A 15,198-nucleotide genomic window follows, 5' to 3' on the forward strand; every position below is an offset into this window, starting at 1 on the left:
GTCAGCAGGTTCAATTCATCAACAACCAACGCAGAAGAATTGTAAACATTACTAGAGTAGCCTGTGGAAGTTTCGATGAAAAATTAAATTTTAAAATATAAATTTAGCGCGTAAACTGGATCCATTGAATATGTAATTATAAAATGTAAACATGGTGTTTATTGATGCAATACACTAAACGACTAGGTCTACGTCTTTTTTGTACAGTATTACAAAAAAGTGACAAAACAACATAAGTAATTTATAAATAGTTTACAGAAAACAGTTAAAATTTTTGACTGTTGACTGTTAATCGGTTGATTAAATGTAAATTTATATTCGAGCTCTTTTGCTGTAACACATAACACATAACCGGTATAAAAAAAAAACAGTCTGAATGGATGTCTAATAACTTTTCACTCTATGAACAAAACCGCTAAAATTCCGAAAATCAAAGCTATATAAAATAAAAAACAAAACTATATAAAAGATATTATGCAACAAGTTTGATAAACGCTATTTTAGTTACGCAAGGAAGCAGTGCTTAACAAACGAATGTGTCGTATGAAGTGACTATCAGAATTGAGGAACATCAAAAGCTCATGGCTAAAACTAACTGAAACCAAGAAATTTATTTACCAGTACACTTACAAAAGATACCATGTAATTGGTCGATGAATTATACCTTACATTAAAATTCAATAAATTCTCAACTCTCAATAATATTTACTTTGGAACTGATAGTCTAATTATTCCTTGTAACAAAACAAAAAATATTTAAATACTTTCTCTACTCGCACATATACGTGAATGACGTTTTTATCCTATTTTCTTAATCTTATGAACAACTTATAACTTTAAATAATTTTCGTACTTTCTCCATTTTTCATAAACCTTGCCATAGTGATACTCCTATGGCAAATTCTTCTTGCGATCTATATTTACATAAATTACCAACTTTTTCTACAGATTTTACAAATGAATTAAATATCATCCACCAAACAACTTTTAATAACGGTTATTTGCAAACATCGTTCTAAAGAAAAAACGACACAATTGTCAAAGAACCTCCTCGTAAATATAATGTTTTAACGTATTTCGGAAATTCCATGGAATAAGTGTCCAACCTTCTAAGTAAACATAATCTAAAAATAGGTTTTAAAACTTACAATTCTTTAGGAAAATTAATTAAGAAGAATAAAAGTCTAACAAATAAAATCAAAAGATTGCCCCAAAATGCATAATGCGTAAATGTAACAGCAAGATATTTTAGTAAACTAATAATAGAACATCATAATTCATTCATTAACTTTTTCATAGGCTTTCAATCTATAGGTGAAGTTTTCTGGCATAATGACGAAGAAAACAATTTGACAAAATGATTTTTTTTGTAAAATCAGGGCTTAACAACCCAGTGAAAACTTCATCTGAATATCGTTATCCTAACTTAAAATATAAGAAATTAGCTCCGGAAAAAATGTATTTTGGGAAAAAAAATCACTTTACGAGTTGTTATTGATGTCTAATTATTTCAAATTTACCAAACAATAATGATATTTAAAATCAAAATAAAATGTAATTATTTTTCTTTATTACTTTTTTGTACAATTCATTCGAAGAGCACCAAATGACTCCAAATTTTTGCGTTTTGACGTTCTTAGCTGTTTTCAGATTATAACCAAAAAACCAGTCAATGATACTGGTTTTTTGGTTGTGGCTTTTTTAGGTTATTGCGAATTGCACATTTAGTTTTCCTTCTCGACAATACGGAGTGTCATTTGTAACAAATCGGCTGTTTTTTTTTTTTTTATCTTTTAATATTTTATCAATCCGGATATTTTATTGACCTTAACGTTTTATGTTAGTGGGATTGTTTTGTAACGTTGTGGTGGATGTTAATATTTTTTACAATTGTAAATTTTTTTAATAAATTTCATCCATCGAGTGTTATGTTGATAGTTAGAACGGGCGAAACACTTTATTTTATATACCAATGTCATCTCTCTATATGTAGAGGTTGAAAGAGGCGTGTTGTGTAAGTTTTTTTTCACTATTTTTTGGTTAGATTGTTAACTCTGATGAAGTGTTTTTTTGTTCTCTATATGACTTAGTGTCCTGATGAAGCCTGTATCCATGGGCGAAAGCTAGATATTACAATAAATTGCCACTTTGCTTTGAGCTTCAACATCTTTTATTGCTCCCTTTACGGCGATCCATCGAAGTTGGGGTGATCCCAATAATTAACAGTTTGTTTGTGTGTTACCAGTAGCCCCGTTACTGTCCTTCGCTTTTATATATATATATATATATATATATATATATATATATATATATATATATATATATATATATATATATATATATATATATATATATATATATATATATAATTTCGTGAAAATCCGAACTTTTACTTCTTATTTATTTTATCCTCCTCCTCAGTTCAATTTTAGCATTATTACTTATTTTTTCTCAAAATACAACTTTTTAAGAAGCGTTAAGTTCATTTATTCATATTTTTATATTGTATTATACTATTGTTTTGAATTTATTTGTTATCCAGAAAAAAAAATATTTTGGTGGCAAGCAAGCAAACAAAATCGTGTCACTCAAAAAAACAATTACGCCCCCGACGGTCCTTTCATAAAGTTTTAAATAGTTTCAAGCAGTTTCTTTTACTCAGTTAACTCAATTTTCTTTTCAAATATCTAGGACTCTTCGTCTTCCTTACTGGACATAGTAGACTCGTAGTTATGTTAACTAAATTTGAACATTTAGGTATATTTAAATTAAACACTTTAGAAAAACATGTGAAATGCGTTCCATCTTTTATACAAAATAACAAAGACTGCCGGAAAAATATGTTAAAATATGTGTTTCGTGCATATTTTACGGATTTTTACATATTTAAGAGGTCGACCTAGATTTCATAGAAATTTCAATATTTGCCTTTCGTATTTTTTCGACGAAAATTTGCTGGTGTTGCACTGTATAAACATGCACATGTTTTGCATAATTATAGCCCCGCCGCTAAAAGATTTTACGTTTACCTACCTCACAGACACAAGACACAGACACAAAGAAATGGTGACTTAACAGGAAGTGGCGAAAAAAGAATTGGTTCATGCTGTTTACTGTGCGATTTTGCAAAAAAAGTACGAATACATTCACTGACTGACGTTTGACATGATAGTCATGATAAAAGGCAAGACAATAGTAAAGTTGGAACCAATGATAGTAATAGTTAAGCAGCAACATCAGTTGGGATTCAACCAAATGGACATTGCATCATGTTTGCTGTTGATGATGAAATACAGTTCCCAAAAAGAAGAAGTGGGCCAAATATCAGACGCCACTCGGAAAAAAGTGAGGTTCAGATTAAAATAAATACAAAAACATGAATAAGCAAGTAAAAAATAAAATAATCCTTCAAGAGGGAAAACAAAACCAAAAATGGGCATTCGGGTCTATAAAAACATGCTTAGTTTGGAGCAGGATGGGCAGACGATAAACAAAGATTTGGATTTTCCTTTAAAAGTTAAGGACTCTGGCTTAGAAAAAATGGTTAATCATTACACTTTCACAATTCAAAAGAACTTTAAGGTTGTTTTGTATTTTGATTTTATTTGATCAGAAGAGTTGCAACAGATTTCATTAAACCATATTTGTCAAATAGAAAGCAATCTCATGTGTGATTAAAGACGTTTTATGTATGTTGGTGATATGTTTGACATAAGGGAGGAGGTACCACAGGCCTCTATTCTGGGATCCATCCTATTTGTGTTGTATGTGAACAGCTTGGGAGACTGACTTCAGGCGGGTCTGGTGTGTCATTTATTCTGTTATAACTTGTTGCCCTGTATATGTATTTATATATATTAATTAATATTAATATCAAACAGGTTTCTAAATCGTTTCTTGACACCTTGCAACGCAAAGACCTATAGTTTCAAATCGTAGCTCAGCTAGAAATTTGTTTTTCAAGAAAACAATACATTTTTGCTCGCCAAGTTAAGGTAATCTTAATTTTATTATAAGCATTTTTAAAAATGGGCAATTAAAAATACAGCGATGCTGGTGGTAATTTTTTAAAGTTTGTTTTTAGCCGTTCCATTATTTCCATATATTTTTCCTTTTTTTCCAGTGCCTATATGTTTGCACAAATTCAAACTTCGTACTCCTCCCAATTCCAAAATACGCAGTTTTTCTCTTTTTTACTATGTTTAAAGAGTGGTCTGCCCTTATTTATACGTCTCAGTACCTCATTCGTTGCTTGAACTGTCCATGGTATTATGAGAATACGTTGATACGACCAATCTCAGAGTCTTTTAGTTCATTCATAACGAATGAAACATTACATCACTACATCATTAAAATATATTCGTGCTGCTTTGCAAAAATATGTCCGAGTATATTATATATCACGTTCATTAGCTTCATCAGTAACTCGTTTATTAAGATCACGCTCCGCTCGTGCGAAATCAAACTCATGACTAAAATGGTGTTTATCAAACTTGTTGCATAATACACAATTAAAAATAGGTAGCTTTTTCGATGCGATTATGAACTGTGAACTTCCTTCCTTGTTTGGAATTGACTGAAAAGCAATAATCACCAGCTAAGTTAAGTTAACCGAAGCATTAATTTGACAAATTCATGATGTCCATTCATTGCGTAATAAGTTGAGATGGTGTGGGCAGCAAATAATATAATTTAATGATTTCGAATGCCCAAAAGTGCCCATTCAATAATCACGACCTTTGCTGTCGAAATTATAGTTTTCTTGACAGTTCTTCGATTTGTTGTATTTAAAGCAAGAGCTTCCGGCGGAAATGAGGTAAGCAATACTTCAAAATTAATCAACACAATTCGATTCCAAGAACGCGCAATTCAATCTACGGCGGCGGGTCTGTAACTTGGAGCGCATACAACAGACTTGCCAGTAACCGCGAACCACCGCAGAAAGGGTCGCAGGAAATAACTTGGCAAACAGGCCATCGAATCTTGTTACCAGAAGTAATTTGTTTGCATAAAAGCCAACATGTGCCAGGAAGCGCGACAATAGTCTTCTGCTGGCCGCTTGTTAACGGTTTCACAATTCTGGACACACAATGTTTGATTTAAATTACGGTCAGCTCTGGACGGGTCGTCTACGCCTTGAAATGCAATTAAGAAAACGACGTCCACAGCAGAAAGTGATTAAACGTTACGCAGCTTTTCTGAGGAACTTTGATTTTTGATTTTTTATAGTATTTCTTTACTTAACAAACACGCACTAACCTTTGAGATGTATATTGTTTTTGCCAAATAGTTTATATGACTCCGGCGAAGAAGAGGGGCATCATTTTAGGTCTCACTTAAAATAGGAGCTTTTTTAGTTGCTGTTTTCAAATTATAAAAGACGTTTCCTATATAAATTTTGACGTGGAAAAAATTGAACCACCTTAAAACCATGCCGTGCCTTTTTATCAATATAAACCAATCCCTCCACCCTGAATTCAAAAATCAAGGTTTTAACTACTTTGAGCAATCTCTTTTGGGATATCAGGTCAAATGTGAAAACACGTTTTCTATCTAAGGATTGACGAACAACTCGAATGAAAAACGTAAATGTCAAAGATGCGACCTGTGTTTTTGGTTTTTGACGTCAATAATCAAAAATTATTTTGGGCATATCCCCGCATACTTTTTAAAACGAAAGGGGAATAAATTAACACACAGGGGTCAAATCTAATGAATGATGTTAAGCAATTTGATGATCTTGAATATTTTGCAATTCAATACTACCCAATAAGCTATGAACAATAAATTATCCTTATTATGTGAAAATTATTAGGACACGAACTAAAGTTAACAAACCAAAAACTATATTTTTAAATCCGAAGCAGAACAGTCTATTCAGAACTGCAAGATCAAAGCTTTAAAAATCAATGTCACGTTGTGTATTTCTCGAAACCGATCTGATTCTTTTTGGAGTGTGAATGGCAGTGGGGTTTCTTTTTTTATTGCTACCATGACTGTGGGACCACTAAACTCTTGGAAAATTGTGTTTACCCTTTTCGAAATGTCATTTTCTCAATGAATGGTGAATGCGCCGGGAAAACCATATTTTTTTAAATGACATTTATCAGTTTTGTTATAACGATTAAGAAAACAGCAGCTAAAGTTTTTGTAATACCACCGACCTCGATAAAAATGATACCTCATCCATGCGGAGAGCGCAGAAGCATTTCGTCCGATCCTTTTTCTAATTCATCCTTTGTTTCTCTTTCACCTTATTGTAATTGTTGGTATTTTTCACCTTTTGTGGTTAACGCTAGCGGTGTTTTATCGAGATTCCGACCATCGGAATATCTTACTACCACTAAAATTGTAAATAATCAATTGTGGTTACTTCCTTTTTTGTTGGCGATTTTGGACCTGTGGTTTTCGATATCCTGGTTGTTTGATCCTTGATTGACCTTCACGACTATTTCAGAAAAAGCATTAACAGCGTTTGGTCGGGAAACGTGCTTTCCTTGGAACATCAACAGCTCCCACCGCCTGGGATAGTACCCTCGAAGTTACGAGCTAATCACGTTTCGATATTGATTTGACCTATTTTGAGCCCTTATCCGCTGTTTTATCTTTACCTAGGGTACTTTTAACGGGGAATTTTCCATCAGTTCTAGTGTCACGAGGCTAGGCCGGGAAATTCCTATCAGTTCTGGTGACCCGAGGACTTATCCAGATGAACTGTGTTTGTGTGTGTCCTCATACCTCCAAGTTAATGTTTATAGGATAAAAAGAATAAGTAGATTTGTGTTTCTTTTTCATTTGAAATTGAAGGATAGATTAGCCCTAAGATATATTTTTTCTTAAGCACATATTTACAATTTTTTTTATTATTCCCTTTTCCTATTTCTTCCTTTTTTCATAGGTTCCAATAGTGGAGAACTTGTCTCTAGCCGCGCAAAGACAATTCGCAGTAAATAATTTGCATTGCATTCTGTGAATTCTCTTCTCGCTGAATCTCTCCGGTCAATTAAATAGTTAGTTCTAGTCGTCTATTACGAGAGATAAAAATATTCGATGATTTGTTTAAATAAAAAAAAAGATCATTTGAGAGGTGTCGTCATTCCAAGTCGGTGATTCGGCGTCCCGGTCAAAAGTTACATAGGAAATGTCTTTTCAGATTCAAAAAAATAGAGAAGAGGTTTTTTGAAAAAAAAAACATCTGTTTAGAGATATAATAATATACAGGGGTTTAATTTACATCAAAGACGGAGATCGGATAGTATTTGTAATATTAAGAGATATCATAATTTCAAGTTGGTTAGTTACACAGAAAATGTCATAAATTTTGACAATAATAAGTGGGTAAGCTTCCACCTCAAGTGAGTCCCTTAAAATGCACTGTATAAAGCAAAATCTAATGGGCGTTTTAAACGTTTGAAAAATTTAATAATAGCAACGATAAACAATGCACAATAAAAACCAATTTACTCTTAATAAACGAATAACTGAAGAAGATAATCAAAATGTTGTGGCAAGTGTCACTTGAAAAACATCAAATTCGTTACCGATGCTCGGACATAGGGCCCCAAGGAGAATCAGGACTATGCCATAGAATTGAAGGAAATAACAAACTTGAAATACTATTTGGTCAGATCAGTTTCGCGCAAAGTGTGTCCACCCTTTTGTGGTGGTGGTGTGGTGAAAACGTTAACGTTTAGTTTTTTTGCCTGCAGTTCCGAATACATGCAGTTCTCAAAACACTTCCTTCATTGAAATATGATTTTAGTTAATTTTTGATTTGTATTTTCGATTCTCTTATTTCTGGCAAAATTTCAGAACGTTTCAATAAGTTGTATCACTAAAATAAACGTCAATTAAAAGCAGTAATTCCTTCCCAACAATCAATTGCATACTCAGCTTAGGTCTTCTTATATATGGAAATCAATGAAAATTATAAAAGACGCATTAAAAAAATAATTCCAACTTTTTTAAAAACAATAAAAACCTATTTTAAATGGTGAAACCGACCAATCGAAAATGTGCATCATCTACTTACCGATAAATCTGTAAAGGCGAAATCTATAAAGGTGAGTTCCGATTCTTCCCCCGCGAGCAGCACCGACACTGATTTCTCGCCACTTTCATCGTCTGAAATTAAAATTAGTTTAATTCTACTTTCATTGTTGCAATATTTGGATTTAAATCTTTCCATTTGTTCTATTTTCAAACCAATCCAAGTTTGAGCTATTAAGTACTAATTTTATTGTTCAAATAAATAAATCTAGTAGCAATATTAGGTATGAAGGACCCTCTGGAATTATAAGAGCGGTAGTCATTAACTTCCGTGATGCTTATAACGTTGTTTTAAATTTATTATCGTCCTTGATATAAATAAATATTAGCTCTAAAATATCAAAAATGAGATCAGTGGAAACATAACCGACCGTGTTTCGTAGTAGCCACTCTGTCAATAGTCTCTGCGCCCTCAGCTATATATTATGCCTCTAAGAGTAAGTACAGGGAAAGAGAGCAGTAGCTTCGTTCAATCTTGTCTCGCAAGGAAAATCCAGTGGATTAGTAAACAGTATTATAGTATAGTAGCCTGTGAAGATTTCTTTGAAAAAAAAAAAGTACACTTGTCGGTTAATAGACGGTTTTGGAAAAATCCACAATCGGCAGTAGCATGCTCACCTTTTATGTTCATTGACCTGAATCAAGTTGAGGTAACTCATCTGAGTTTGGCAGGACTCTGCCTGTTTATGTGGAAAATGTTACGTTGACACTTGTGGCCATATATGTATTGGATTCTTTTATGATTGTATTTAAAAAAAGCAAACACTTTAACTGAGCCATGTGACTTTAGCTATATTCAGAATAATGTCAGGTATTACATAATTATAGCATTTATAGCATGCCTGATAAAAAAGCTAAAAACAATATCAAAAACATGTCCATGAAATATGGTTAACGATAATGATATGTATATGTATTTTTTAAATTGTATGTACAGATGATCGTTTGCTCTGTTGTTCTAGAATTGCTTTTCCTGTTATTTTGGAGTACTGTTTGTTTTTTCTTGTTTTTTTTATTTTCGTATTTTGGAGCAAAATTGATACTTATATAACAAAAACGATTTTAAACCATCTAATGATGAGTCTAGGTACTCTGCCAATTTTCACGTTAAAAGACGACATGATAGGGACAAATTGGTTAAGAAATCTGTAGTCCGAATATCGTTTCAAAAATCACATATTCAAATTAAGTAACTTACCCACTTATTTTAAGTCGATAAAGAAAAATATTATCCGAACTGAAATAAATACCAAAGTAAAACAAATCGATACGGATCAGGATAATTTATTTTGCTCTGTAGCTAATAGGATCCATTGCAAGTATAGACACTAGTTTAACAAATGCGGAACATGTGGAAGATCCTGCTTAATTGGCAAAACTCTGTTCGGAATACAGAGCCTAAAAAGTCCTCAGGTGACCCAACGAAAAATTTCGAAGATTTTACAAAATCGGAAAACGGAAGTGCTTAAACTTTTCGTTCGCTACTAGACTGAGTATACATGCGAGCGGTGAAAGGGGTACAGCATATATTTTAAAACACGTATATATGTGCTCACCTACAAGAGCTATAAGTTCAAAGAAAAGTTTCGGTAGGAATACCAAATTACTAAAAAAGTGAAGAGAAAGGAAAGAATCGTAGAACTGAGAATGGTAAAAAGTTCAAAGCGATTGGTAATTTTTTATTTCACAATTTGATCTTAGGCTTTTAAAAAAACTTTCTTTTTTATCAGATTTTCTTGACGTCTAAAAGAATGCAGTAAATTTAAAAACCAGAGCGACTATTGCCATAGAATGTATTTTTGAAAAACCTACTAATTTAAAAAAACTAATACGCTTGGCTTTTAATATTGGTCGATGCGTCACGCTGATTGTGAACATGAAAACAGCGTATATTTCCCGCCTGTTTTTGGTTTCTAGAACTTTGGTGTATCTCTGATACAGCCCTAATTTTTCTTATGAACCGATAATATTATTTGTTGTCGGTATATCTATCTGTCGAGTTCCGACAGACAATTTTAGACTTAGATCAATATTAATCTTCATTAATCGGGATTAATGCTTTTAATAGCATCGGTAGTAGCAAGATCAGCAAAACCAGCAAAGAAAATTTTTCACTAAACGTTCGTGCACACTTCATTAAAGCGAAAATTATAGCTTTAGTGATATTCAAACTGTCGGCACTATCATATCACAGCTGATTTTTAGCCCACTGCCCTAATAACAAAAATTGAGACAAAAATTACTAGGGTCGTACCACCGTTCATGTTCGTCACTTTCTAATGCGTTTTTAATAACAACTAATAGCCTAGCAATACTACATCACAGTGTTAAACTTTCCAACTTACTTGCAGGTAGTAATGGTTTGCAAATTTGATCCAATATTTACCTGAGAAAATTCCACAATGGGGTGCTCATAAATCTTCGCAGTACTTTGTAGACAAGAAGGAATTTGCCGCTACTTTTGATATTGTGACCTCAAGGCGAGGCTAATCAGAGATTCTCCCCTATATCCAAATTTATTTTCTGTTTTTATTAGTAATTTTGCAAAGAAAATTTTGGAAGTTGATTAAAGAATTTTCCTTTGCTATAATGTTAATCTTAACGGTATAATAACAACAATAATAATAAAGAAAATACAGAGGGGGCCATATTGCCAAACTACGCTGTAAAAAGTAAGTAAATAAGTGATAAATCTTAACAACAAATCTACATTGGTAGACGCGATTTTGAAAATTCAAACAGAAAATGAAATGTTATAGAAATAAAGTAAAAAAAAATAGAAACAGCACAATACAATAAAAAAAAATACATCTCAGCTATACTGTGGAATAACTCAACCCAGACCTTATATGTTTACGTAGACTTTTTTGAAAACTAAACCAGGGATTTGCTGAAACTCTCTTGCAGCATTGTAGCTAAAAAATCTAAATCTAAAGCTAACAGCTAAAAAGCCGTACTCAGAATTTCAGATCTGGAGGACTACATCAAGTGGACTCATTGAAACGCTTAGAAATGTTATTGTGTTTGAGGATGCTGTAACTGAAGCAGGGCCCGCCAAAAACCAATTTACAATATGCAAGTCCCGATAGAACCAGACTCTCAACTATAACTTCTTTACTCAGCGTTTTTATTTAAATGTAGGATTTTTAAGGTTTACACACGATTCTTCAAGTAAAATCAATACATGACGTGAGAATGTAAAATCGTAGTGGATCCTCAAATTTATACAGCAGTCGGACAAATTTAAATATGAAAAATGAAAAAATTAAAAACTTTCTGATTTATTAAATATTTTATGGGTACCGAAGGTCCAGGAACTTTGCAACTTTGTATTAAGCAACAAAGTGTAGGGACTAGAACCGAAAAGAAACTAAAGTCTTTCCAGGCATATGATAAAACTCTACCAAAAGATAGGTAATGTGCGATAATAGAACGGGTACGATAATAAAATGCAAAAGACTTCGGGCTATTAACAGTTTTCTTTGCAATTAAAATGTGGAATTCAATAGAGCAAAATGCAGATTGCAATTCATACAGTTAGATTAGACATAAGAATTATATTAATTCTGCAAAGTGTATGAAGTGAATAAAATGTAAAAAACACTACTGTTAGCACCACTAATACCTTCACTTGTTACAGGAGTGATTCCTAAGCTTGTATTCCAAATAAGTTTTAGTTCAGTATTCCATGAGATCAATATGTACTTTATTACCCTGGTATTCTTAAACTAATTATTCACGTTAACGTTAAGGTAGCTAATAACTCCTACAGCAAAGCGAGTGCTTAATAAACGAATAGCTGAAGAAGTTTATTAACGTGTTACATACCATCATTTTTCCCGACTTTTATTTTTTGGGTACATTTCTGCAAAAAAAGCATGAATACATTCACTGAGTCAGCAATGCCATTAGTGGATACGCACTGGAAAAAGAAGAAAGTACTTGTAACCAACTCATTATTCTATTGACGTAAAATACAAAATGCCGTTAGATATACGGAGAATATCCAATGCCTTGCAAACCAGTAGCCAAGGTTTATGAAACAGCTGAAGTTCTGAACTGACCGCCACATTGATTAACGGATCTGCCGTCATAAGTGCCAATTTGCATCCGCCTTATCAATGCAATAATCGGAGTACCAGTTATTTAATGTAACCAGTCATTGTTAATAGACGCGCTGTTTGTGAGGGCATTATACTTGCGAAATTTCGAGCAGTGAAAAAAAAAGTTTATTTATTAGAGATTAAGGCCTTTGTAAGCTGCAGGGTATTAGAGAAACAGGCAAAAAAACATCATAGATTAGTCAGATTGCAGCAGATGACAACATTGACAGTGTTTAAATATCAATGTAAAACCAGGCTATCAGATATAACAAGATAGGAGAACAAAGCAAATCAATGGGCCTGAATATCAACAACAAAAAAACAACATCTATGATTATCTCTAGAAACCTACACCAGAACATTCAACGCAAATCCCATAGAAAGAGTAGATAAGTTTAAGTCTGGCTTTGCGATGAATGGACATCAGACAAGGAAATAAAAGGTTGCATTGCACAGGCTCGACAGGCATTATGGAGATTTCGAAAGGTGAGATATTGGGAATGGGCTTACCTGTTCCGATTTTGAACTTAACCTAAGACTCAGATTCGTTGAATGCTACGTTTGGTCGGTGCTTCTTTGCTGTTTAGAAGGTTGGCCACTAAAAGCGAATACAATCAACAAATTGGAGGCCTTCGAGATATAGCTGCAAAGCAGAATCATAAAAATACCTTGGACGACTAAGCTAACAAACGAAGTGGCCCTATGACGTGTCAACAAACATCCGGAACTATTTGAATTGATTAAGAAGAGTAAAATGACATATTCGGAACACATAATGCGAAACACGAAATAACATTTCTTGCATCTGCTGATTGAAGGCCGGAGAGCGATCGGAAGAAAAAAAAATTCTTGGCTACGAAATATCAGACAGTGGACAGAGCTACCTAAACGATGTACAATCGTTAATACACACCGCAAGGAATAAAAAAGCAATGGAAAATGTTATCGCAAACATCCATTAGTGGATACGCACTGGAAGAAGAAGAAAGTACTTGTATCCAACTCATTATTTTATTGACGTAAAATACAAAAATTGACTGACATTGTCAAAAACTCAAGTATCTTTTATATTTTATTTATTAAAGCCCCTAATTTAATATATTTTTAGTGAAAGACTGACACCACTGAGAGTAGATGCGATACACTTTGATAAACCTAAATCAGTGAACCTTGAAGTCGTATGGTGAACCTGTGTTATGTTCCAATTTGTTCCATATTCGAAGAGGTATCCTTATCCACCAGGTCTTTAGCGAGAGAAACTTGAATTGAATTTTGACGTCTGCCAATTCTGACGGCCATGAAACACTTCACTCAGTATTCGTGCAGTTTTGCATTTACCAGAAAACTAATGGTCGTAGAAAAAATATGCAACACATTGATAGACTCCTTGAGTCACACGTTCATCAAACTTGTTTCATAATATCCTATTTTGATTTCAAATAAAAGACAATTAATTTGTGAAGACACAAGAAATGAAAATGTGCGTACCACCGTTTTGAACAAAATTTTATACAATGGATTGTAAGGAATGCAGTCCAATATAAAATCATCAATTGGAATGGAATGGTGTACAACTTTTTAATATTTCTGTTAACGCTTCCTTTGTCATTTATGTTATGTTACTTTTTCGTGTCGTGTTTTTTCATAATTTTAATAGAAGTGACTGCAAACCTAAAATGGCAGGGTGCAACTTGCTGGCAGCTATTGCTCAAAGGTTTGTCAGAGAGGTCAGAGAGGCAACTTGAGTCCCATTCTATGCTCTATCTCGAGATTATATGCGAAGTATTGCATATGGCAAGTTGTTCCTAGTCCGTTGCTTATACAATTCGTGTACTCCGTTAAAAATGACTTGTTATTGATTGTTTTAGTTTTAAATATATAGTAGTGAGTCCACTGCTTCTTTGAGTATATTTGTGTCACACGGTTCCTCTGCTTACGTTATTCACTCCGGTTGGAGGTCGGATCGGCTGAGACACTGGGAATTATACCATATTAGTAATTATACGTAATTTTAATATCGATTAAACTAATCAAGACTGACTGAAATGAACGAAATTTCTTGCGTATTAGTGAATTACTTTTTGCGGAGTGAGTTTATAAGATTAACACTACTTTGTACCAAAACTTAATAGTCAAGGTAGCATACAAATCATAAGATGATTAATCAGTTTTTTTCATAACTAGCAGTAATATTGTTAACACCAATAATTAAAGGGCGGGCACCTTTTATAACATTGCTATACTGAATGTTTTTTTTTTCGAATTCAAATCTTTGTAACTAGTGCGTTTGCTATTCATCCCTCGGCCATAAGATTCATTTCAACACCACCCTGTGTAAGCACAACCGTATTCGGATTCGGCTCCTTTTCGCTTTAGAGAGCTAAGGGTTAACAAAGCTATGGGATATTGGGAATTGGAATATTACCCGAAACCCAAGTCGAAATTCCCAGAAATACCGTTTAATTTGAATCGACAAAAACGGATTAAGTTTGGGAGACGCCAAACGATTTTCGGGCTTTGTTGATTGTTTGTCTAAATTATGCCTAAGGTTGTTCTCAAAACACCCAAAGCATTGTACGGTTCTGGTCCGTTCTACCAAAACGTACGATTACTAATTAGTCGCAAAATTCAATTATTCGCTTTGGGTTCACTCTCGGATTGTTGAACGTTATTTTACCTAGTTTCCAAGTTATTGCATAATTGCATTCGCCAGGCACAATTCCGTATATTCGTGTATGAAATCAGAACGTGCGCGTAATAGGTTCAGTCCACCACTATTTTGAGTTGTCGCGGGACAGAGCGAGAACAGTCATGTTATCGGCCATGGATTTCGGAGACTCCTAAGTGGCATTTATAATCAATGCGCTGATGGGGGAAACCTTGGCACATAACCCGGCATAAATTTTTCCATCCGCATTTCGCTTCACAGAAGTGCATTAAAACAGAAAAAAAAACCTCGCTGGAGTTAGAAATGCTTGCTTGTGAGCGTGCTTTGCTGAAGTCTCTTATTAAATGAAAAAAATTAATTCGCGTAGTAGGTAAATTA

The 15,198-nt window shown here is 33.6% G+C and overlaps 1 protein-coding gene across 3 annotated transcripts in view; it reads right to left on the reverse strand.

The window, feature by feature from the left end:
• Nucleotides 1–15,198, reverse strand: part of LOC132695749 (uncharacterized) — a 257,921-nt gene that overhangs the window by 92,021 nt on the left and 150,702 nt on the right. For all 3 annotated transcript variants that reach the window (XM_060660205.1, XM_060660212.1, XM_060660217.1), the window contains exon 9: nucleotides 8,033–8,124. In XM_060660205.1, the coding sequence (XP_060516188.1) occupies nucleotides 8,033–8,124 (92 nt within the window). The remainder of the gene's footprint in view (nucleotides 1–8,032; nucleotides 8,125–15,198) is intronic.

The sequence above is a fragment of the Cylas formicarius genome, unplaced genomic scaffold (genome assembly GCF_029955315.1).
Source record: "Cylas formicarius isolate icCylForm1 unplaced genomic scaffold, icCylForm1.1 PGA_scaffold_10__41_contigs__length_53128322, whole genome shotgun sequence".
Classification (NCBI taxonomy): Eukaryota; Metazoa; Arthropoda; class Insecta; order Coleoptera; family Brentidae; genus Cylas; species Cylas formicarius.